A 26,218-nucleotide genomic window follows, 5' to 3' on the forward strand; every position below is an offset into this window, starting at 1 on the left:
ATATGAAGAATAGCACCATGAGACGCATCACAAAATAGCAAGCAAGACAAGCATAGTTTACACTAACACACTTAAGTACTTTGCGATGCTTAACTTAACATCACACAATCTATCATGCTAAGATAACAAAGAATATTATACATGGCACATAAGTCTCACAAGATCTCAGGTGTATTTAACTTAATTACTAAGGGCGTGAACCACACCTAGCAACATGCAAAGCAAGTCAAGGTGAAGCAACAACTATAACCGGAATATGCCAATTTCTAGACTTGCAAACAGCGGCTTCATAAATCAATCATATCTGGAGTTTTATAAATCCAAATGATATGAAACAAGACATTCTGGAAAGCTTAGGAAATTATCCACATTTCATCTTTAATCATCTCAGCATGATTCCCAAGTTATCATGACCAAACATGCTAATCTTTTAAGTCTGCGCAGAATGTAATCAAAATCTGACAGTAGACTTATTAAGCATGCAACTCCTAAACTATCAGACCTAGGATCATGAAAATTTAACACAAGCAAGATAAGATAATCATCTACGACTTTTGTATTTACCAAAACTACAGTAAACATCATTTACACCATGAAACTAGTTGCACAAGTAACACTAGCACCAGCAGCCTAAACAGTAGAGGCACAGCTATGGACAGAAAACTTATAGGAACTTTAGAGAAGCATAAATGGAGTTCTAGACCTCCGACAAACATGATTCTTAACTTTATGGAAAGCTTATAAAGTTACCTACAACTTTCTTATTATCATCTTAAGATGATTTCATAGTTAACAAGGTCAATTAAACCAAGGAAGACATCTATATCCAAAACATGAACAGAAACTGATATGCTACTTTAAACAGCTATAAGTTGAGTTCCACATGTCCAATAAATATGGTTCTGGAATTTTTGGAAAGCTTAACAAATTTTGAACAACTTTGCTATAAACATCTAGAACTAATTCTGCTACTAACAAGGTCACACATGGCACACAAAGCAACCCTGTCTGGGTTTGGGCAGAAACTGCCACAGTACTTTAAACAACTATAGCTAAACACATACTTAACCAAAAATTGTGCTCTTTAGCTTTTTGAAAAGCTTATGAAAATTACTACAACTCATTTATTATCAACAAGGCATGATTCATAACTTAACTGAGCCAAACAATGCATACATGCAGAACTGTCCAGAATAGAAGCAAAGCAGCATATGTCATTTGTTATTTTTCATATCTCTAAATTGATCAAGCCTAAAATCCTGAAATTTTTACCACACATCAAACATCACATGAGTAGCATGCCACAAAAATTTCACTTCATTTGGAGCCCTACAACTGCAGTTATGAAAAAGACAAATACAACTAGAATTAAAAACCTAGAGGCATAAATCTATTTTTACAGCTAAAACTTTAACTGAAACATGACATATTATAGATCTACTGCATAGACAATTTCACAAGGATTCCAAAAAATCCTCATTTGCTATTTTACGAATTTCCTATGATTTACTATGAAGTTTCAAAGTTTTACCCGATTTACAACAAATAGGTCCTCGAGGTACTATTCACTTGAGTCTATGGTTCTGCAGAAAAGCCCCTTTACTTAGTCGAATTTGAGCGCGAGGTCCCTGACGGGATTTTGAACAGGGAGGTCGTCGGGGCTCGCGGAATTCGGCCGGAGGAGGCTTAACGGCGGCGGTGAAGTGGAGGAGGAGCACTAGGGTGTCCTCCCGCACTCGCTGGTGGTCTTGGATGGCCGAGAGGCGGTCTGTGGAGGACCGGCCACGAGCACCGGCGGTCGGAAGCGACGGCGGCCGGCGACTGCAGTGCTCCTAGCGTGGTTTTGGACGGCGAGCATGAGCACGGCGTGCAGGAGATGGCGGCAAAGCTGAGGGTGGTGCTCGTGGGGAGTGAGAAAGCTGGGAGCGGCGAGAACGGCTGCGGCGGCGAGCTCTGCTCGGCCATCAATGGCGGACGCGAGCAAGGGCGAGGAGAGAGGCCAGGAGAGCGAGCAGTGGGGGGGCGCGGAGCGTCTAGGAGCGGCTCAGCGTCCACAAAACGCGAGGAGGAGGCAAGGCACGCGGCAGGAGGTGGGGGCGCTCGGCTCGCATGGCTGCCACGCCCTGGCCACGCGTCGGCATTTTGACGAGCAGGTGGCGAGCGCGATCCAGCGCGTCTTGGAAGCCATTTTTGGGCTGGTTCGGTTGGGAATTTGATGGTGGGCCTTTAACGAAGTTTGATCTCCATCCGATGCTCTACAAATTGCGTTAAAGGTTCATAGCCATTAGAGCAAAGGATTAAGAGATAATTAGGCCCTAATTTGACACTGTCAATGAATTAATGTCGATCAAAGTAAAGCTCGGTTTTTGTTCATTTTGGGAGGTCAAACTTGGTCCAATTGATCCCATCTTTGGGTATCCTCTTCTCCAAATAATTATCTCCAACTTTTATTTTTGGACCAACTCAAGTTGCTTAGCAAAATTTGGAGAACGCGGAATGCCAATGGCGACGACGATGAATTCCAGACTTAGAAAAATTCTAAGTCTGAAAATAGCCGCTGGTTCAATTTTTGAGCCTCTGTTTGACTTAGTTCCAAGTTGATCTGGCTCTTGCTCCAAAAACAAAGTTTGTTCTACTCTACTCAATCTTCAACTTTTATTTAAGGTGCAACTCCATGCAAGCACTGTAAGTTGGTGGTCAACATAGGTCAAAGTATCGTCACTATAAAGCTTAAATTAGAGTTATTGACCGATTGATGCATTTTCTTGATCTCGGCTCAACATGAACCCTTCATGACTTTTGTTGTGGAGTTCAATTAGAGTCATTTGGGCAAGGTTGCAAGGTTTGGTTTATGACCTACATTTCCATTCACTTAATAGTGCAATTGAAGCACTTAGTAAAGTCTTTCCAATAAGGATATAACTTATCATTTCATGTGACTTTTTGATTCCAAACTTCATGAAACTTTTCCAGTGATCAATATAGATGGATATTGATGTGAGACACATGAAGATATTCCAATAACACTAGCCAAGCATATATCCTGAAAAGGGCCTACATGTAAAGCAAGGGTGCAATATACGAGTTTAGGTTGGGGCTCATTTCCAAAGGTTTGACCTTGACATCTTCATCGTCACTCAATTAGTTATGTTTGCGCTCAAACCCATAGCTTAACTAGTGACAACACCTGGGGTGTTACAGACAGCTCAAGAAACACACTGAGAGACAGGTAGGGAGTGAAGGGACGCCCCATGTAGGCCATGCCAACTCTGTCATGAACGACGAGCACGGGTCCTGGTCGGACATTTCCGACTAGAGCTCTTCAAACCTCGTCACTCGAGTCATCAAGGTAACACTACCGACCCCCGCTATTTTCTTTATAATCATTTCATACATCCATACACTCATTCATTCCATATGCCCATGCCCCCTGGACGATTTAGGCCCTGAACCGCCCGGGGGCTCAGGAACCAAGCATCGCACATGCAGCGAAATGCATCACAATGCTCCATGTTGCGTCATGAAGCGGCAGTTGCCTCATTCGACATGAGCAACGACAGAGCCAAGAAAGAAAAACGCAGATGAGCCCCATGCAGCCCTCGCCCAGTCTGGCAGATAGGGTCATCTCAAACCTTCTTGTTCGATCCTAAGCCTCTGCCAAGCCCACAGAATCTCCATCGAGGGGAGGCCATTAGGCCACCCGGGTCAGTCTCCGGAACAACCCAGACATCTACAGGGTTGTAGGTAAAGGAGCAGTGGAATGTCACAAGAGGGCTATACCAACCTCATCATGAACAATGGACCCGGATTCCACTCGATCATACCCGTTAGCGAACTCACCGAGCGCGTCACTCGAGCCTAAGCGATCGGGACAAGCGACAAAACTCAGCCCCTCTGGTTGTGAGGAACCAAGGACGGGGTAATGCACACAACTCAAACCGACCTCTACTAAAGCCCAACGGGGCTCGGGGGCTCAAGACACAAAACACCTGGGTCTACGACCCTGAACTCACCAAATCCGGCTACGCTTCGACTGCACTACAAAACTACCTGGGTCTATGACCCCAAACTCACCCCATCCGGCTATGCTTCGACTGCACTCCAAAACTACCTGGGTTTGTGACCCCGAACTCGCCCTATCCGGCTATGCTTCGACTATAGTCCAAAACTACCTAGGTCTATGACCCCAAACTCGCCCCATCCGGCTACGCTTCGACTGCACTCCAAAAACTACCTAGGTCTGTGACCCCGAACTCGCCCCATCCGGCTATGCTTTGACTGCACTCCAAAATGCCTGGGTCTATGACCCCGAACTCGCCCCATGAGGATCCACAACTCTGACTTGCCTGATCCCACGGCACGCACCAACGCCAGGATCAGTGAGCTCTGTCTCAACCGATCCCTATACTAAACTGCCTCGGCTACACAGACTACACTGAGGCCAGGATCCACGACTCCAACTTGCCCAATCCCATGGCGCGCACCAACACCAAGATCAGTGAGCTCCATCTTATCTAATCCCTATACTAAACTGCCTCGGCTGCACAGGCAGCACCAAGGCTAGGATCCACGACTCTAACTTGCCCGATCCCATGGCACGCACTGACGCTAGGACCCACAAGCTCCATCTTGTCTGATCCCTTGACTAACTGCCTCGCCTAATCCCACGGCGTGCATCGATGCTTGGATCCACGAGCTCCGTCTCACCCGATCCCTAAAAAACTAAAACACCATGGCTGCGCAATGACGCCTTGGTTGACAATCCTATCTTGACTAAAAAACACACGTGCATGCCCGCTAACAAACACCCCCTAGATGATTCTGCCCGAATCACCCGGGGGATCGGGGGCTACACTCGTGGGTGTGCTCGCGCGCACCCGCTGACAAAACAAAAAACCTCCCCCGCTAGCAACATGAAAAAACCCTGGACGATTCTGCTCAAATCACCAGGGGGCTCAGGGGCTACACCTGTGGGTGCACCGAGGGCTAAACCCGCGGGTGCGCTCACGCGCACCCGCCGTCAGGACAAAAATCCCCTAGACGATTCTGCCTGAATCACCCGGGGCTCGGGGGCTCCTATCGGGTTCAAAAACCCGGGGTCCCTCATGGACCGGCTTCCCAACAAAGGCTCGGCCCAAGTAGACAACGCACAACTTATGGGTCAGCCCAAGTATCGGAACGATAGGTCAGGAGGGCGATCCAATCACCAACCGGAAGGCCTGGCTGAGGAGGAACGGCACCCACCTTCTGACTTTGACCCACCTCTCTGACCAGAGCGCTTGCTTTGGTCTCCAGCCTGCCTCCAGATGGCCTCTATGACTAGAAGGCCTAGCCAAAGCACTACTTCCGACTCTAACCCCACATCTCTGACCAGGGTACATGAATACCTTGCTCATAGCTCTTCTCCGACTTGCGCAATCAGAACTGGCTGGGACCAACCGACCAGGGACACCCACTCAGAAAGGACCAGGAAATGGATAGAAAAAGTAAGGCAGGGCGCACAAGTCAAACCTCAATACCAGGGACCATGCCCTGTACACCTACAGAAACCATACTCTGCAACCTCCCTGACACAAACACTATTGTAGGCACCAACATTTTCCCCTATAGTATTGTGGGCGCCATTAACTCCCATATGGTAAGGCTCCCCCACATGCCTCTGGGCATCGATAGTGTTGTGGGCACCGGGATTTACCGTACCAAGTGAACATGGTGAAACTCCTCACATGCCTCTTGGCATGAACAATATATGCAGGCACCGACATCAACCATACCCGAACAAAGACGACAGAACCTCCCATGTGCATCTGACATCCAACAGTGTTGTGGGCGCCTACCATCATCCTGTACCTACCAGCGTGGGCAACAAGGTTTAGAAGCATATGTACTCTCTCCCTCTCATTTGTAAGGCCATCCCCTTCATCTATAAAAGGGGATGCGCTCTCTCCCAAGAAACTCAGTTGATCCAGGTTGATCAAAGTGATTCTAGATTTATTAGATCGACCAAGTTCACTAGCACAAAACCACAGAACCGCCATGTTCGAACCACAAGCACACGCTTGAACACTTAGCTCATAGCGGAGCTCCTATCGCTCTCGGCCCTTCTGACCGAAGCCCGACCAGACCTCTTGTACACCCCATCTTTCTCCTTCTCGTTTGTAACCCCACTACAAACTTCGAGCACCTAGGCTCAGGAATAAAGTTACCGACCGACTCAAACTGGACGTAGGGCACGTTGCCTAATACAGTATAAACCATGTGTCATTGAGTGCTAGGCCACCTCCGATCACAACATATGGCAAAACTACAAATATTTACTAGTTGATCACTTTCTGCACCGACACAATGCTTCATCATGTCATGATTCGATAATTATTTCTGTTGTTATTCTGGTCAAATGGTTATATTCTGTTGTTCAATTAAATTGTTCATAAACTCTGATAAGATGATTACATTCTGCTGTTATACAATAACTATTATACTATGATGTTGTACTAAAAGTGATGTAAGAAATTGTTAGTAATGATGTAAGCCTTATTCTCTCATTTGTGATCCTGATGGAAAAATGTGGATTTTTGGGTTCTCCCTTGGGGTGTGCCCGACGGAACCAAGTAATTTAGTATTCTCCCTTGGGTGCTTAGTGTCTAATGAAAGACGAGCACTCCTAGGAGACATTAGATTAGGTGATTCTGCCACAGGTGATATCAGAGAATAAATGAGAAAATAAGGCTTCGAAAACCTTTTCTAAACTAAAATTTGACAACAAATTCTTTTCAAAAAGCTAGGGCGTTCAACTGCGAAGTTATATAAGTAGCCCTATTACTATGGTTATGTATCCAGGATAGATGACACTATGCTAACTTAGGTAGGCTTAATTAATTTTTCTGCAGGTACACTGACTCGAGCATAGTCCGATAGTATCGACTAGTTATATGGAGAGAACAATGTGCCAAAAATTGGAGAATGGTTGCCCTATATGTTGGCAACAGTGAAAGGACATGTAGGATGTGCATTCATGCATATCCTGTTTGTGCATTATAGTGCTCGTATTGCTTCCAGATACGCCATCCATAGGTGTCACGCGTGTCGTATTATGCACGACTAACTCATCCCTATTCCAGAGTTAGGTCTGCACTGTGGCTTCGTGCTCCATGTTCACCCATGGTTCACGTTAGTCATGACCCACGTCTCCCTGTATCCCTTTTCTATGCTTTTGTTGAACCCTTGCCCTGCAGTCGTACTAGTCAATAATGGCATCGCACACCGCTCGCCTCGAACGTGAGGAATTTGATCGATTTGTCATAGTGATTCCGCGCGGGAACCCTAGTGGACCATGCTAGGACCACTGAATGCTCCGCCTTTATAAGCGAAGCCTGGCTTAGCCATTGGTACCACCACTCGACGCACTTTAGCTCGCTTAGCTTTTCCTTTGATCCAGCTTTTCGCTCAGCCTTCCTCACAACCACCACCAGAAATGGCAGGAGCCTAGGTTAGTAGTTACTTCCTGAATGTTGAGGGTTTTCCTAGAATCCTGCATGCCACCATACAAAAGCTCAGAGTCAAAGATCATCCCGAGTGTGAGGGCCTTGAGTATGAGGAGCATGGCACCGAGCGGTGTGAGGTTACCATCTACATTGGGAAGAGTGAAGAGTTCCCCGACCTCACTAAAGCCTAGAGTGTGATCGCAACTAGGTTTAGCTTCATCGACACCTACTAGGTTGTGGCACACAAAGCCTTGTGGTACCTTTGCTAGATCTATGAAGAACCCATTACTCATACCCCCATGAGGTTCTTTCCAGCTTTGGACAAGAATCGATGGGCATGGAGGGCTTGTATGGAGGCTTTGCAAGGGCGGGATGTGCAAGAGGACAATCCTATCATGGTGCACTTGACCACATACCTGCTTGCTCTGGATGAGTAGTACGATTGGCAAGCCTTAGAACTAAGGATCTGCCTTCGTCGAGCCGAGGAAGCCAAGATCTTCACCCGGATGCTCCAAGTGCAACTTGCCGAAGCGCATGCTAGTGCTGCAGCTGCTAAGAGTCAGGAGACTACCATGTTGGAAGCTTTGAAGGAGGCTGAAGATCGGCATGTCCATCAGCTACATGAGGCCTATCTTGTCACCAGGGCCAAGTGGAGGACGCGGGCTACTGAAAGGCAGGATGCCCTGATCTTGGAAGGGATCCCTATCCACCCGCTAGAAAGAAGGAGAACCGGTGTTGTAGTGCCACCAGCACCTCCACCCTCGGAAGTGTCAGAAGTCGAGCCTTTGGTTCCTCTCACTCGGCCATTGCCACGAGAAGAGGTAGATCCGTAGCTAGGGTGCTAGAAGAATCTGCCGAGCCTAGGAAGGAAAATGCGTGGCCCAAAGTAGATTAGTTGCCTTGGGATGTTGTACCCATAGTAGTAGTGCTTTTCGTCGCTGTCCTCTAGTATTGTACTCTTGCCATTGTTGGTCCGTAGTTGAGATCGTCCATTGTAGGGAAGGTGAATGCCGTGTCGTGAATGGGAGCCTAAATGCCTATATGTTGTACCCGTATAAGACCGTTGGAAGATGCATTTTGGTTATTTTTGGTGTCTTTATTGCGTCCACCTACCCTTAAGTTTCGTTAGATGTGCTTAAGGTTTTTAAGGGTGATGTTAGGTGGGTTACAAGAGAAGCTACCATTCAGATACTAGTAGACTAGCCATGATTGAAGAACATAGGACACTGTATCGACTAATTATGGATGTCCTAGCAGAACACTTGAATCTCTTAAAAACAAATCCGTTGTTGGATTTGAATTCCTTGTCCCTTGTTGTGAAGGGAACCCTTGTTGTTTGAATTTTCTCTTGCAATACTCCTCTTATTCTATGGTCTATGACCCCACCGCCTTCATGGTGTGTAAGTTGGTAATAGTTGCCTTGTTAAAAGCTTATGGCCCCGTGATGAAACCGAGGGCTCCCTATGGAACAGCTGCCACATATGACGCTGCTCGACACACACTGGTATCGAGGTTGTTAACCAAGTACCTTTACCAAGTTACACCACCATACCACTTTTGCTACAAAATATTCTCCTTGGAAATATTCGGGTGTTCAAACGGGAAATCCACAACAGGTTGATGACATAGTGTTCTCTCAAGGTAAGCAAGAGGAGGTGGTTTTGAAGAAAGTATGACATGACCTCAGTCTACATGAAAGATGGATGTGGTCGAGTAATGGAAAGAAAAAGAAGAGTAGAAAGGAAAGTTCAGCCTCAGGTAGTCGGGAGTGATCGTAAAAGTCTGAGTGGATGTCATGTCCCAAGCCCTGTGTTTAGTTGACCAGTGCTACGCATGCTGGGTCATTTCTGCATGCGTTCCAGCGAACACTGTCTATATTAGGTCCTGAGCTCCCTGTTCTCGCAGTGGCCGCGGTATTGTGTCGCACTCGCCGTCTTTGTGCACTGTGCATTTCTTCTTTTCCTAGCATTCGGTCGACTCTCGACTCTTACGCCTCAGTCCCTCATACCGAACCCCCCCTTCCCTCTCCTTTCTTTCTTCTTTTGGTGACACGACCAGCCCGCATGCCTCTCCTCGTCGAGCGCACTCTCTTATCTTCTCTCCTTTATTTCCCATCCGTTCACTTGTGCAGGGAGCGCACCATGGCTGTGTTTACCCCATAGCATGAATCAGTCTATGTATTCCATCCCCGCTGTCTCCATTGCCAGGTGTGTTGCGCCCCACCTCCGTTTGCCTCTATAAGATACCATTGGTCCTTGCTCTTCTTCTCCATCCCCATTTCTCTCGCATTCGGAGTAGAGCTATGAGATTCAGTCGTCCTTCATGGGACTAGGCTCATCAGTCCTAGGTGATGGTATAATCTGAGAAGAAAGGATCTGATTTCCAAAGAAGTTCAAGTTCCCTTGGTTAGTTGGATCTTAGGGTTCACGATGTTTGAGTTCTTAGAGTCATGTTTCTGGATCTGTTAGTGCTACGTCATGTTTGGATAATCATTATCTTGTTGTTTCTCCATTGTCCTCATCTATCTTGACTTCTGGATTAAGTCTCGGTTGTACCAGTTTGCTCTTAACCATGTATCCTTAAATCCCAATGTGGTTTAGCATTCGAAGTCGTGTAATCTTTCGTGTAATTCCTGATCTACGAAATATAATCGTGTTTCCCCTCTTCTAGTTCTAGCTTTGAATCTCGGGATGAGATTCCTTTTAAGGGGGTTGGTTGTAACACCCCTGGTGTTATGAGCTTGTTTAGCACCGCAATTTAGGCCTAAGAAAAATTTCCAAAGCGAGTTTTCTCGGATTTTGGATTTAAAACATACTTAAAGGCGATAAGCGAATCCCATGTGACTTAGTTTTGTGGACTCAAATAAACGCCCAAGTTAAATTGCTCAGCGCGTAAAGATATTTAGGAATGACGAATGACGATTCTAGTGAACAGTTTGTTCGGTTAGATTAAGCATGAAAAGCAACTTTTATAAATAAAATAAAACCCATTAATAAATAGAACGATATATATATACTTACGTGTTTATTTTGAAAAGCACGTTCAGTTGAAAAGCCTTAGTTTAGTTATTGAGTAGCGAGCGAACGGATCCACAACGATGACAGGACGTCTCCCTGCCCTGCTCCGTCGCTTGTCATCGGTAGTGTGTTCCCACTGTTCGAAATCAATCAACTCTGGTTTATTAGCGTCGCACCATGTCGTCGAGTTCCGTCGTCATGCCACTGCTCCCTCTCCATCGCGTCCTTTCTCTGAGAACACCTTAAAGGAAGTTGGCCGGGCTGCTGCTGCCGTGTACGGCTTTGCTTGCTTTCCCTCCCTCACTGCTTGCCATGATGTCTCCTCGCATTAACTCGGCCTTGTCTTTGCTAGCTAAGCACGCCATTCTGTCCCTGCCCGTGCTGTGTCCCTTCATGTACTATGCATGCGCAGGAGTCGCTTCCGGCCACGTTGTGCTAGTCCACACGTGCTGCTGCTCCCTATCTCTGCTTCCTGTGGATGCCCGCTCACTCTCATGCTCACATCTGCTCTCTCTCTGCTTGCTTCTACCGCTGGAGGCCGCAGTCGTCGCGCACAACTCCGCCACACGCGAGCACCTGCCCGACTAAGCCATCGTCGCTTGGCCACCGCACGTGTGCTCATCCTTGGTCCCGTGCTGGACCCACTACTCTGCCCCTCTGTCACGCCATTTCATCCTGCTCAGCTGCTATGGTTTGCGGCTGCCGCTGTCCGCGCCCCATGCCCAGCATGCCCACAGCCACCGTGCCCTGGAGCGCCGCCGTTCTCCTCCCTCTCCCAAACCCGCATGCGGCTCCGCCTTGCCTCGCCATTATCGTGCCCGTGGCTCCTCCCGTGCCCGCAGCACCGGCGCCCCTTCTCGCTCCTCCTCCCGCGCTGCCTGTCGCCGGCCGTCGCACGCAGGTGTGCCTGGTTCCCACGCCGTGCACCCAGGCTCACGCTCGCCTCGCGCCGAGCTCCACACCGCCTCACCTTTGCACCATGCCGCTTACTGTCAAGGACCTACCCTACCAGCGCCGTCGCCATCGACTCACCGACGCCACAGCTTGCGCAGGCAGGCTGCCGGGGCCTAGCTCCGGTCTCATCGTGGCCAGGCCGTGGCCGTGCGGGTCCTTGTGTAGCTCGCTGGCGGGTTCTTCGCCACTGCCGTGCCTTTCCCGGCACGGCGGCGGCTCTGCTCAGCGCTCTGCTTTGAGAAGGTGAGATAGAGCGAATACGAACTAATACGGGATTCTCAGTGCGAAATACGTGACCCATGTTAATAGTGTTGACTAGTGTCTAGAGTATTGCGGGGTAAATTTAAGATAGTCCAGGGGCCGTTTCACAAATTTGCCGTCGCCGCTGCCGCCTAGGCCGCGCACATGCCTGTGGGCCGTGTCGCGCTGGGCCGCTCGCGCCCGTCCCCGCGATGGGCCGCGCGCGCCCACGCCTGGGCCGCTGGCCGCGCTCGCCTGCGCGCTGGGCCGGCCGTGCGCCGCTTCCGCGACTGGACCACTCGCGCCAGCGCACGCTTGCGGGCCGAGCTAGGCCGTTCCGGCCTGTATCTGTTGTGTTGTTTTTCATTGTTTTGTTAAATCAGTGCTCTTTCGAAAATTAAAAATAAAGTGTAGAAAAATCATAAAGATACGAAACCAATTTTGTTAGTCTCCTAAAATCATGATCTACCTGTTACTATATTTTATTCACATAGTTTGAATAATATTTTGGAAGCTATATAATTAATTTAGAGTACTTAATATTGTAAAAAGACAACTTGTAGGAATTGTTGTGATAAATTGATAATAGTGTTGCATCTAAAATTTCTACAGTAGGCTCCTAGCAATATTAGGTACTCACTGTAATTTTTGTAGTTCTAGAATAATTGGTTTGCTAGATAGATAATGATGCCCTATTTCGAATAATGATTAAATCGATAGAATGAAATAAAGAAACAACTTGGGTTACGTAAAAATATTTGTTGGAAAATAATGTCTTATTCGACAACATGGATACGTAGATAAGTATGGTTGTCGTTAGAACTAGCTCGTTAACTTGAGAGACATAAATAGTATTTTATGAATCAAGGTTGCAGTTGATTAATTACTTCTTACATTGCGTCACATTGCATATCATAATAGGGACGTCGATGGATCGCGGAGTCATCGGGAGTTGCTCGAGAAATGGTGCTTTTGGAGATCGTGCCACCATGATGTAAAGCTAACTTCTGATTATATTTTACCTAGGCAAGTCCCGGTGCATAACCCCTATTTTTCTGCAGTTTAAATTATATTTGTGCATTAAGTTTTAAGGAGTTGAATGAAACCCACTTGCATATATATATATATATATATATATATATATATATATATATATATATATATATATATATATATATCCTATGAGTCTTACTAGTATGACAGGATCGTGTAGATTGCTATGCTACAGGACTCTGGTAGAAGTCGAGTGATGACTGTCACGAGAGAGAGATAGGAAATTTATTATTGGATTATTATCACTTGGAAAATATAAACTGGTGTAAAGAAAAAATAGTGACTGGACAGGGATATGGTTTGGGTATTGGTGGGTGTAAGAGGTTGTGTCGCCGTGGACGTGGGGCATGGCTTGGTTACACTGCTTTCCCTGTCTGTATCGATTAAGGACCGGTCGTTGCATAAGGTATCGTGGGCAAGTCATAGATTTATTATCACGAGCACATACTTAGGTATGGACGCTTGGAAGACTTGTTGCTCTTTTATCGTGGATCTAGCTCTTTCCGGATCGACTGTCTTGGTAGTTTTTGAGTTAGGAGGTCCTTACACCGCACTGAGTTTGGGACTCAGGGACAGGGACTTAGAGTCCCAGTTTGGATGGGGACCTAGACACCCAGGACAGGAGGGTGACGGGTTGGTCCTGCTTGTGCCCGGGGTACAAGCGGGACGTGTGTTTTCGGGGTACCCAGCTAGGGGCATTGATTCGCGAATCGTCGGGCAATCCGGTACCGCTTGTTTCGTGCCTAGCACCATAGTAAGAACTGAAGATAAAGATAGAAAATGGAAAAAAAGAAATCTGATTGCTTACCACCTACTTGAAAGTAGCACATGTGCTTACATAGAATGGTTAGTTGATGAAACAATGCGGCTATTAATAAAAATCGAATATAAGGACGCACGCTTAGTAATGCTTTCTACAAATGCAATAAACCCACAAGCCAGATAGCCTTGCATATCATTGGAGTCTTTTCTTTCCTCCTGTTGGGTAAGTCTTGCTGAGTACAATTGAATACTCAGGGTTTTATTCTCCCTGTTGCAGGTGATAGGTGGATGCTAGAGCTAACCCTTGTATTTGGATACCTCCTGGTGGGCTTAGAGAGGATTTCATTTACGTTGCGATCGTAGTTTTTATTTATAACTCTTACTAAATATTTTTATAAATGAAAGTTTTATAATATGTTGTCCTAATCATTTATTAATGCTTCGTCATGTCATGATTAAATAATTATTTCTGTTGTAATTCTGATCACATGGTTATATTCCGCTGTTCAATTAAATTGTTCATAAACTCTGATAAGATGATTACATTCCGTTGTTATACAATAACTATTATACTCTGATGTTGTACTAAAAGTGATGTAAGAAATGGTTAGTAATGATGTAAGGCTTATTCTTTCATTTGTGATCCTGATAGAAAAATATGGATTTTCTGGTTCTTCCTTGGGGTGTGCCCGATGGAACAAGTAATTTAGTGTTCTCCCTTGGATGCTTAGTATCTAATGGAAGACGAGCATTTCTAGAAGGCATTAGATTAGGTGGTTCTGCCTCGAAAACACCACAAATAAGTTACAAACACGCCGATTATAGATGGACAAAGAGCGACCCGTCTAAAAAAACCCCACTCAAGACCTGGCCATGGGGGCAGTCAGGAAGGAGATTCCTTTAGCCCCTGCCATAGACCAAAGTTGACGCTCTTCTCCTGCCATGATCAGAGCTTGAGAAACACTAGGAGTCATACCGTAAAAAACACAACGGTTCTGGTGGTTCCATATGATCCAAGCGCCCAATATTATCAGAGAGTTGAGCCCACGCTGGACCATACCACTAGTTGCTTCATTGACTCTCTCCCACCAAACGTCAAATAATTGATTCGAGGGTTGAGGAGCAAGAGAGTGAAGCCCAACTTGTCTAAGAAATATATATCAAAATTGTCTAGTGAAGACACAGGAAGTGAGGAGGTGATTGATATTTTCTTCTTCTTGGTCACATAAAGGGCGTTGCTCAGGTTTATAAACTGAACCTTCACAGGTTATCAGTTGTGCCTGCAAAAAGGGAAAAGAAAGCATATCAGAGTTTTTAACTAAGCTTCTGATGGAGTCACCAAATGGAAGAATCAGCATAGCTCAGCTTGGTAAAAAAAACTCATGATATAATTGGCATAATTGAACCAAGAAAATATAATGAAATATACCAGTTATCCAACGATAGTGTAGCTGTAATTTTTCGTCCTTAGTACATTTGTAAGTATCTTTTAGGTCTTGCAGGAGTCATTATGATCATGAATTTTATAAACATGAGACTAAAGAAAAGGAATCTTATAGCACAAAATTATGTAGCATAATAAGAAATCTAAAGTAGTATGCCACCAAGCATGTAAAATAAACTTCTCTGAAAATTAGAATATATTCAGACTGATAGAACATTAGGTGTTTTATTTATCAAAAGATAATTGATGAGCTTATGAATTTGGCAAGCATAGGTATTGAATAGAAGAAATTAAAGGAAGTAGCATGGCATCAAGCAGGTAAAGTAAACTATTCTGAAAATTCTAGTGACGAGTAACAAAATATTTGTAGCCTGAAGAGAGAAATTTTGGTCTCATTAGTTCTAATTTGTCTTCATGTCAGTTAAGCCTACTTGCAAGCACAAACAAGTAATGGTATAGGAATAGAGCTGCAGAAGAGTAATCATATCCTAATTTGTAGTGCCAGGATGAATTCATATAACCTATATTATGATAATGGTAATACTTAAATTATCCAAGAGTCGTTCTTCTTAGTTTTATCGACCAGCTTGTGCACAGCACCTTGCTTTCACCAACCAGCATTGAGCAAGCATGGTGAGGCACAACTTGCAGTAAGTAGATTGATAGAGAGAACATTGGTAATTTTGGGCAAGCAAGCAATAGGAGGCGATGTGAGTTCATAGAGATAGTGGCTGCCTAGCGCGACGGCGGTGTGCTTACTTGCACGTCTGTGTTTGGCAATTCACTGCATGGGCTTGGCCCTTGTTCCTAAGCAGCAATATCAATGGCCACGCCAGCTAAGAGAGAGTTGACGCGGCTTGACTGACGAGCACAATGGATGCAGCTACCACAACCAATTATCCTCAGCACATCGCTGCACCTGTGTCCTTCGCTGAGCATGCCGATGGAATGGTCATGAGCGTGGCGAACTTGGTGTGGTCGCAGATTCCCACGCCGGTGCTTGTGGTTGAGTGCAGGCGTGCAGCAGCGTGAGCACGTTGTCCAAGCAAGCGGAGGCAAAGCCAATGAGGGATATATCCGAATTACAGTGCTCCGAACATGAATTTCGTTGAACACCTTGGGGTCATCCCTCGTTGCTGCATCCTGCAATAGGCATACATTGCGATGATTATCTGAAGGGGGTTCTTGGAGAGTGGAGACAATGGCGTAGAGCTTCGTACATGGATCCGGTCCCGAAGCCACGTTGGCCTTCCATCAGCGTAGCGCCGCTGCTGTGGAGCAGCCTGCAGCGACATCACTGTCGTCATCGAAGGCGTATGCGTTGGCGTGTTTTAGCCGTGCACCGGCGTTCCATGCGCCGGAGAGATGTGGGGTCCTCTCAGGATTGTTTTCTCACCGAGCTCTTGTATGGCGCGCAGTCATGTCGATCTTCAACCTCGTGATCTATGGACGAACTGCGGTCGTTTTGTGCAGGAGAGGAGGGTGACCTAGTGGAGGAGGACACGGCGGCGGCGATGGAGAAGCGGGGTACCTGGCTGGTAGCGTGCTGTAGCAGTGGGTCGTTTTGTAGCTTTTTGACGGCGGACGGCCTGATAGAAGACCGGACGGTGGCCAAATCACGTGCAAGAGAGTTTGGTGCAACTTTCATCTTGTAAAAGATTTGCCACCATCCTCCCTCTGCTGCGGCTGGCGGTCGCCAATCCGACGACTACCAATCGCCAAGCGTAGAGGGTTGTTTTTTTTTGAAAAATTAATCCAAATAAAACAATATATACAGCAATGCACAGAGTAGCTGTGCGTGTTGATGTAATAGGAAAATAGCCTAGCAAAAAAGGGGAAAAAAACACTTGCATTACTGTTGCAATCACCTAAGCTGCATAGCATAGCCATAGCATGGATTGTCCATTCCTTCTGCCAAGTATACACAAAAGAAGAACATAATATTTCTTTTTGACATTATTCATCAAAAGAACCTAATTCATATCTTTCTTCAGTTATTTGAGAAAGGCACAGCCGCTTAAGAAAGAGCCATCACATTTTTGAGCCTGCCTGGATAAACCTTAACTAGTACAAAACCTGCAATTAACAAATGAAAACATGAAGAACATGGAAAAGTAATATCATACAGAAATCAGTGGGTGCATGCATGAATATGCAAAAACCAGACCCAGAGGCCAGATATAGTCTTGCTGTGCAATTCCTAATTTTCTTCCATTAGCTATCATCTGAAACGAAGGTAAACACTACAATTCTCAAACCAACAGATGGAAAATCAGTCGTAAATCTATTTCTAGATGAGACTTAAGAACCTACATTAATCAACCATTTGGAATCTTTAAGTTGTACAATTGAAATTTGGCCAGCAAGAATACAGTTTGCCTAAACTATGCAGAATGATGAAAATGAGTATATGTAACAGTAGAAGAGAGATGCTCCAGTGCTTTCAAGTAAACAACATTCAGGAAACAACACTTTTTACTGATTAAAAAAGGAAGCTAAGACTCTAAGAGGATGAATTATCTCATCCTTATGTCATTGTGGGTACACTTTCAGTATGGCAGCATAAGTCTTTTATGCACTGTGTCCAATACTTCTAAAGTCAACAGACCCATTAAGACTATTCAATCAAGCACATTTGTGAAAATTTCTCAACTCAGAACGTGTCGGGGACCTAATACTGGGGTAACAAAGGAGGTGGAACTAATAAACATCGAACGTTAAAAACTCCCGAACGGACAAGAACACTACTGCGCCTCTTGCCTGAACGACGGGGGTTTGGTTCCACCTCGCCCAACGCCCGTGGTCTAGCTCTGCCTCACCCGACGGCTGGAGGACGGCTCCGCCCCGCCCGAGGGCTGAGGGATCGGCTCCGCCTCGCCCGAGGGCTAAGGGCTAGACTCCGCCTCGCCCGACCCCCGAGGTATAAACTCCGCCTCGCCTGACGCCCGTGGACCGGCTCCGTCTCGCCCGAGAGCTGAGGGCTAGACTCCGCCTCGCCCGACGCCCGTGGGCCGGCTCCGCCTCGCCTGAGGGTTGAGGGCTCGGTTCCGCCTCGCCCGACGCCCTAGGGCTATACTCCGCCTCGCCCGACCCCCGAGGGCGGACCTCGCCTCGCCCGATGTCCAAAGGCTGGCTCCACCTCGCCTGACAACCGCACCCCGCTCCCTCATGATGATAGGCACAGGGTAAGACAAGACGTTCGGGTCAACCGCAGCATCAAGGACCATGCCCTGCGCCCTTCCAGGAGAGTACCGTTAGGGCATGACGGGACGGGCGCTTAGACCCTTCCAGGCGTGGTAGAGCCTGAATAGTGTTGCAGGCGCGTGCTCTTCGCCCTACAGTGTTGTAGGCGCCGCCTTCAGCCCCCAAGCGAAGAGTCCGACACAGACGTATGACAACCATTACGTTCCAAGGGGGACTCCCGTCCCCTACAGTGGCAAACGAGCATAATTATCACCGATGTCGCGGGACACGTGCTCGCGATCCCTATCCTCTCCCACCGAAATCGCGCTGGACGGTTCGCCTTCCCGAAGCGACCGGACTCTTTTCCCACAGAGGGGACGTGGGCCAGAAAAATCTCTTCTCTGATCCGTCTGGGCCCATAACGACTAGGGGTCGGCCCGAACCGTCTCAATGGCCGCCCCAACGAAGGATGGGTTCGCGAGAAACCAGGACTCCGGTGCACAAGCATCAGTAGGGCCTCGACTTGCAATCAAAACCCCAGCCAAGTTAACCCTAGACGTTTCCCCACAAATGGGGTACCGGGGCTCCCTTAAAAATATCCAGTCGACGAAACACCGAGTCTTACGGCCTTACCCGCGGAGGGTCCGATACTACCCCCCGGGCGATTCTACCCGAATCACCCAGGGGCTCGGGGGCTACACCCACCGGGTGCGCTCGCGCGCACCCTTTGGTGAATTGACTCCGATACTACCCCCCCCCGAGCGATTCTACTCAAATCACACGGGGGCTCAGGGGCTACACCCACCGGGTGCGCCCGCGCGCACCCTCTGGCGAATTGACTCCGACAAAATCAAAACACCCCCCGGGCAATTCTGTCTGAATCACCCAGGGGCTTGGGGGCTACTGTCGGGGACCTAATACCGGGGTACCCAAGGAGATGGAACTAATAAACATCGAACGTTAAAAACTCCCGAACGGACATGAACACTACTACGCCTCTTGCCCGAACGATGGGGGTTTGGTTCCACCTCGCCCGATGCCTGTGGGCTAGCTCTGCCTCACCCGAAGGCTGGAGGACGGCTTCGCCCTGCCCGAGGGCTAAGGGCTAGACTCCGCCTCGCCCGACGCCCGTGGACCGGCTCCGTCTCGCCCGAGGGCTGAGGGCTAGACTCCGCCTCGCCCGACGCCCGTGGGCTATACTCCATCTCGCCCGACCCTCGAGGGCGGACCTCGCCTCGCCCGATGTCCAAAGGCTGGCTCCACCTCGCCTGACAAAGGAGGTGGAACTAACAAACATCGAACATTAAAAACTCCCGAACGGACAAGAACACTACTGCGCCTCTTGCCCGAACGACGGGGGTTTGGTTCCACCTCGCCCAACGCCCGTGGTCTAGCTCTGCCTCACCCGACGGCTGGAGGACGGCTCCGCCCCGCCCGAGGGCTGAGGGATCGGCTCCGCCTCGCCCGAGGGCTAAGGGCTAGACTCCGCCTCGCCCGACCCCCGAGGTATAAACTCCGCCTCGCCTGACGCCCGTGGACCGGCTCCGTCTCGCCCGAGGGCTGAGGGCTAGACTTCGCCTCGCCCGACGCCCATGGGCCGGCTCCGCCTCGCCCGAGGGCTGAGGGCTCGGCTCCACCTCGCCCGACGCCCTAGGGCTATACTCCGCCTTGCCCGACCCCCGAGGGTGGACCTCGCCTCGCCCGATGTCCAAAGGCTGGCTCCACCTCGCCTGACAACCGCACCCGCTCCCTCATGATGATAGGCACAGGGTAAGACAAGACCTTCGGGTCAACCGCAGCATCAAGGACCATGCCCTGCGCCCCTACAGGAGAGTACCGTTAGGGCATGACGGGACGGGCGCTTAGACCCTTCCAGGCGTGGCAGAGCCTGAATAGTGTTGCAGGCGCGTGCTCTTCGCCCTACAGTGTTGTAGGCGCCGCCTTCAGCCCTCGAGCGAAGAGTCCGACACAAATGTACGACAACCATTATGTTCCAAGGGGGACTCCCATCCCCTACAGTGGCAAACGAGCAGTCACCGTGCCTTCTGCTCCCCATAGGGTTGTAGATCGACACCCCTACCCAACACGCCGCCCGCGAAGGCAGGACGGGATGCACCCACTTGCTAAAAGAGGTCAGGGCATGGCCTACGAAGATCAACGAACATGCCACTTCTGACACTGTCCGCCATGTTATACAGGGCATGCGTAGGGAAAAAGGAAGACCCGGATCCTTCGAACGACCTTCTATACCCTTGGTATTTTCCTCTTTCTCCCATCTGTAACCCCTGCTCCCCCTTAGTCTATAAAAGGGAGGGCTGGGCTCCCCACTAGAGGGACCAACTTTGAACGGACAACTCACATACCGACGAACTCATAGAGAGTTCAGTTCAACATCACATACACAACCAAGCCGCCACCAGGCTCTTGGCCTCCTTTTGACCCTTCCATCAGAGACCTAGGACCAGTCCCTCTCTCGACCGTTTGTACCCCCTACTACGAACCATTTTTGATGCTAATAACACGAGCAGCAATAGACTGGATGTAGGGACATTCAGCCCGAACCAGTATAAACCTTGTGTCCTTTAGCGCACCATCCGGGCCTAACGTGCATAATTATAAATTTACTAGCCGGTGCTTGTTCGAAACACCGACAGTTGGCGTGCCAGGTAGGGGCCTTTGCGCGTTCCAAACCAGGCCACGGATGGCTAACCACAACGTCAGCTGGGTCCCAGGCGCACACGTGCGCTTTGGGAGCCTAGATTTCGTCATCACGGTGGGAGAAGAGTTGGTACGGGCACAAACCACCATCCAATCTCTCCCCTCCATTGTCCTCGACCACAAGAGGCTTGGGCGCTAGCTCGGCATGTCCCTTGGACCCCAACAGTCCAGGGAGAACTAGCATTGCCTCGCCCTTTCCAACGATGATGACGTGGCATGACCTTTCGGAGAGGGGCACCTCTCTTCGGAGCGCCACAAGTGGAGCACCCCGACAGCATTTCCGTTCGGTCTCCGCAACGCCGTGGCGACCGCCTACCACCTCGTGGCAATACGCATGGTTCAACCGCCCACGGATAGCGAGTTCGTGGGGGTAATTGAACATGACACGGAGTCCCTCCACAAACTCCTCACCGAGGAGCCAGAATCATCCTCTAGCTCTGACTCCAGTAGGGGGAGCCATCACCCTTCCCGGGAATGCTTCATGGTAGAAACCTCCGAGGGGCACGTTGAAAGCGTCTCCGAGGGGGAGGCTACCCCGATAGACAACCCCGATGCTAGGACTGGAGGGGAGGCGGCGGCCCCGTCTCACGTAAGGATGGAGCAGCTGAGAGCACGAAAGCTAGAGATCGATGATGCCGGACAACAGCTTGTTCGGGAGTACCGAAGAATCGATGAGGAAATCAAGTGTCGCGGAGACGGTGGGCACGCACGCGCCACGGCCAGTGATGTACACCAGAGGATCCTCACCGACGATGGGACCCTCCCTCACTTCGCTCCGGCAAGCCAAAACATCGCCGCTGTGACGGCCTTGCTTCACGGCCTTCCAGGGGCCACGACGTCCGAGGATCGCCAAGCCCACCGAGAAATTCGCACGTTGCTCGAGCGTGCGGCGGCGTAGCAGGCGGAAAGCTCGTTGTCTCGGTGATGCGAGCTCGACACCAGCCAGTGCACGCCCTCGGTGTGTCCTGCCAAGGATGCATCGGTTCACCAGACACCGCGAGACGGTAGGTAGCACACCCCTGTTGCGGTGCATCAACGTCTCGGCCACAACCGCGACACACGCTGCACCATCGACGCCCGCAGACGCGCCTACGATGACTCAAGAGAAGGAGCCAAACACGGCTACCACCCTCGGCGTGGTGGACGCTACAACAGCGGTGAGGACCGGAGCCTAAGCCCCAGCCTGCCAGGCCCTCAGGCCTTCGGCCGGCACATCCTCAACGCTGTTTTCCCGCTAAGGTACCGACCGTCTACCAACATCCCTAAATATTCTGGAGAAACAAACCCCGGGTTTTGGCTCGAAGACTATCGGCTTGCCTATCAAGCCGGCGGTGTGAATGATGATGATTTCATCATTCACAACCTTCCACTGTTCTTGGCCGATTCGGCACGAGCGTGGTTGGAGCACTTACTGTCCAACGCCATTCAGAGTTGGGCGGATCTGAGGGAAATCTTTGTGGGGAACTTCTAGGGCACATACAAGCGCCCTGGGAACCCATGGGACCTCAAGAACTACCGCCAGAAGGCCAATGAAACCCTCCGCGGGTACATCCGGTGCTTCTCCCAGCAGTGCAACGAGCTCCCCAACGTCGCCAACGCTGACGTAATAGGAGCCTTCCTGTCCGGAACCACCTGCGTGTCCTTGGTCCATAAGCTGGGACACAAGGGCCCGTGAACCACTAAGGAACTCCTAGACATCGCCACCAGCCACGCCTCAGGAGAGGAGGCGGTCGGAGCAATCTTCGACCATTCCGACGACAAGGCAAGGCGAGACAAGGGCGCCGGCGAAGGCGCCTCCAACCGTTCCGCCAAAAGAAAGAATAAGAAGGAACGGCGCGACGACTCGCTCGTGGCCGCTACCGACCGCAAGGGTGGCTGAAAGCCCGTGGAGGGCACTCCGAACCACTTCGAAAAAATGCTCGAGGGGCCGTGCCCAAACCATGCTTTCCCGGCCAAGCATCTATACAAGGATTGTGGCCTCATGCGCAAATACTTGTTCGGAGACCTCAACAAAGGGGAGCAGGGGAAGGAACCTGCCCCCACCATAGACGACGCCGAGGAGAAGGACGACGCCTTTCCAACGCCGAACGGCGCCCTCATGATCTTCGGAGGATCAATAGCCTATGACTCCAAGCGCTCAACAAAGGATGCTAGAAGGTCGCATGCCGCGAGGTCTATATGGCCGGACCGGCCACGCCTGCCTTCCTCCGGTGGTCTGAATCCGCCATAACCTTCGACCGGTCCGACCATCCAGATGCCGTCCCACACCTAGGAAGGTACCCGCTTGTTGTCGACCCGATTGTCGGCCCAAAGTGACTCACGAAAGTACTGATGGACGGAGGCAGCGGCCTCAACATCATGTACGCCAAGACGCTCGACAAGATGGGCATCGACCGGTCGAACCTCCGCCCAATCCGAGCGCCTTTCCATGGTGTTGTGCCTGGCAAACAGGCTCTGTCGCTAGGGTAGATCGATCTGCCCGTCAATTTTGGGGATCAGTTCAACTACAGGACTGAGATCCTCACCTTCGACGTGGTGGGATTCCCAAGAACCTTCCATGCCATCCTGGGACGACCATGTTACGTGAAGTTCATGGCTATCCCCAACTATACATACCTCAAGCTGAAGATGCCGGGCCCTCGCGGGGTCATCACCGTCGGCACCTCCTTCCAACGCGCTTATGAGTACGAAGTCGAATGCTGCGGCCACGCCGCCACGGTCGTCGCCTCCAGGGAACTCATCGCCCTCAGGGAGGAGGCTACCGAAAAAATGCCCAACATGAAGAAATCAACCGGGTCGTTCGAATCGGCAGAGGGCTCCAAGGAGGTCCTCGTAGACCCCAGTAGCCCCGAGGAAAAATAGTACGCATTGGTACCGCGCTCTCCTCCGAATAGGAAAGCACGCTCATTGACTTCCTCCACGACAACAAAGACATCTTTGCGTGGAAACCCTCGAATATGCCGGGCATCCTGAGGGAGGTCGCTGAGCATACTTTAAAAATCCACCCAGGCTCCAAGCCGGTGAAACAATGCCTGCGCCGCTTCAACGAGGAAAAGCGCAGGGCCATCGATGAAGAAAGAGCAAAACTGTTGGCCGTCAGATTCATCAGGAAGTACACCACCCAGAGTGGTTAGTAAATCCGTTCTTGTACGAAAGAAGAGCGAGAAATGGAGGATGTGTGTCGACTACACAAGTCTCAACAAGGCGTGCCCCAAGGACCCGTTTCCTTTGCCATGCATAGACCAAATAGTCGATTCTACCTCAGGGTGCGAAACCCTCTGCTTCCTTGACGCGTACTCCGGCTACCACCAAATCATGATGAGAGAGTCCGACCAGCTCGCGACGTCTTTTATCACCCCCTTTGGATTGTTCTGCTACATCTCAATGCCATTCGGTCTGAAGAACACCGGGGCAACTTACCAACGCTGTATGCTCAACTGCTTTGGGGACCTCATTGGGTGGACCGTTGAGGCCTACGTCGACGACATCGTAGTTAAATCCAAATGGGCTGACCACCTTGTCACCGATCTTAAAAAACCTTTGCTAAACTCTGGGCAAATGGCATCAAACTCAATCCCGAGAAATGTGTTTTCGGGGTCCCGAGGGCATGCTGCTCGGCTTCATCATCTCTGAGTGCGGCATCGAAGCCAACCCAGAGAAAATTTTAGCCATCATGAAGATGGGCCCGATCCAGAACATAAAGGGGGTTCAACGGATCATAGGGTGCCTCGCCGCCCTCAGCCGATTCATCTCGCGCCTCGGCGAACGAGGACTCCCCCTTTAGCAACTCTTGAAGAAAGCCGACCGCTTCAAGTGGACAACCGAGGCCCAGGAGGCGCTCGACATGGTCAAGCTACTACTAACAAAGCCCCCGGTCCTGGTCCCTCCAAGCGACGGAGAATCCATCCTACTATACATAGCGGCCACCACGCAAGTGGTCAGTGCCACCCTGGTAGTAGAACAGAAAGAAGAGGGGCACGCCTTCAAGGTACAGCGCCCTGTGTACTTCATCAGCAAGGTACTGTCCGACTCCAAAACCCGCTACTCCCAAATCCAGAAACTCCTATACGCCGTACTCATCACCAAGAGGAAGTTGCGCCACTACTTCGAGTCACACACCGTGACAGTCGTGACGTCGTTCCCCCTCGGTGAGGTCATCCATAGCCAGAACGCCACGGGGAGAACCATGAAATGGGCACTCGAGCTGATGGATTAAGGCATCGCATATGCGCCCCGAACGGCAATCAAGTCCCAGGTGTTGGTCGATTTCATCGTGGAATGGACCGAGGTCTAGATGCCACCAGCGGTCGTCGATCAAGAGTACTGGACGATGTACTTCGACGGGTCACTGATGAAAAGGGGGGCCGGCGTGGGGCTGGTCTTCGTATCACCCCTTGGGGTCCACATGAGGTACATGGTTCGGCTCCATTTCCCCTCATCAAATAATGTCGCCGAATACGAAGCGCTCATCAACGGCCTACGAATCGCCATCGAGTTGGGCATCCGACGCCTCGACATTAGGGGCGACTCCTAGCTAGTCATCAACCAAGTCATGAAGGAGTCGAGCTGCCACGACACCAAGATGGTGGCATACTACCAAGAAGTTCGACAGCTAGAGGACAGATTAGATGGCCTCGAACTCAATCACATCCTAAGGCGCCTCAACGAGGTGGCCGATGCGCTCACGAAAGTAGCGTCCGGCCGAGAACCAGTGCCAACTAGAGTCTTAGCCAGTGATCAACACAATCCCTCGGTGTGCTACGAGGGGTCGGAGCGGGCCGACGATGGCCCATCTGATCCGCCCCCGAGGGCCGACCCGCCGACTGCTCCGTCCAACCCCGAGGTCATGGAGCTTGAAGAGGATCCAGTAGCAGAGCTCGACCTTCCGAAGGACTGGAGAATGCTTTACCTCGACTACCTCCTCTACGACACACTACCAAAGGACAAGACAGAAGCTCGACGGCTCGCACGTCGCGCCAAGTCCTTCGTTCTTGTGAAAGGCGAACACTACAAACGGAGCCACGCCGGGATCCTACAGCTCTGTATCCCTAGTGAATAGGGAAACCTTCTGCTGAACGACATCCACGGTGGGGTCTACGGTCACCATGCCACACCGAGGACTTTGGTTGGAAACGCATTCTGACAGGGCTTCTACTGGCCCACTGCAGTAGCCGACGCCGAGCAAATCGTACGCACCTACGAAGGGTGTTAGTACTACGCTCGGCAAACTCACCTCCCGGCCTAGGCACTCCAGATGATTCCCATCACATGGCCCTTCGTGGTCTGGGGGCTCGACCATGTCGGGCCATTCAAAAAGGCGCCCAGGGGCTTCACCCACCTACTTGTCACCACAGACAAGTTTA

At 50.0% G+C, this 26,218-nt stretch overlaps 2 protein-coding genes across 2 annotated transcripts; both read left to right on the forward strand.

Moving 5' to 3' along the window:
- Window positions 1-23,186: 23,186 nt before the first annotated feature.
- Window positions 23,187-23,717, forward strand: LOC136523806 (uncharacterized). Its single transcript, XM_066517362.1, has 2 exons — window positions 23,187-23,320; window positions 23,366-23,717. The coding sequence occupies exons 1-2, from the start codon at window positions 23,187-23,189 to the stop codon at window positions 23,715-23,717; spliced, it is 486 nt and encodes a 161-aa protein (XP_066373459.1).
- Window positions 23,718-25,437: 1,720 nt separating this feature from the next.
- LOC136523807 (uncharacterized) lies at window positions 25,438-25,914 on the forward strand. Its single transcript, XM_066517364.1, has one exon. It carries the CDS (start codon window positions 25,438-25,440, stop codon window positions 25,912-25,914), a length of 477 nt encoding a protein of 158 aa, XP_066373461.1.
- Window positions 25,915-26,218: the final 304 nt, after the last annotated feature.

This window comes from Miscanthus floridulus, chromosome 18, assembly GCF_019320115.1.
Source record: "Miscanthus floridulus cultivar M001 chromosome 18, ASM1932011v1, whole genome shotgun sequence".
NCBI lineage: Eukaryota > Viridiplantae > Streptophyta > Magnoliopsida > Poales > Poaceae > Miscanthus > Miscanthus floridulus.

Coding starts and splice junctions, on each gene's coding strand:
- LOC136523806 (XM_066517362.1), top strand. CDS start 23,187: ATGGACGGAGGCAGCGGCCTCAACATCATGTACGCCAAGACGCTCGAC. Junction 23,321..23,365: donor AAACAGGCTCTGTCGCTAGG/GTAGATCGATCT, acceptor GTTCAACTACAG/GACTGAGATCCTCACCTTCG.
- LOC136523807 (XM_066517364.1), top strand. CDS start 25,438: ATGGTGGCATACTACCAAGAAGTTCGACAGCTAGAGGACAGATTAGAT.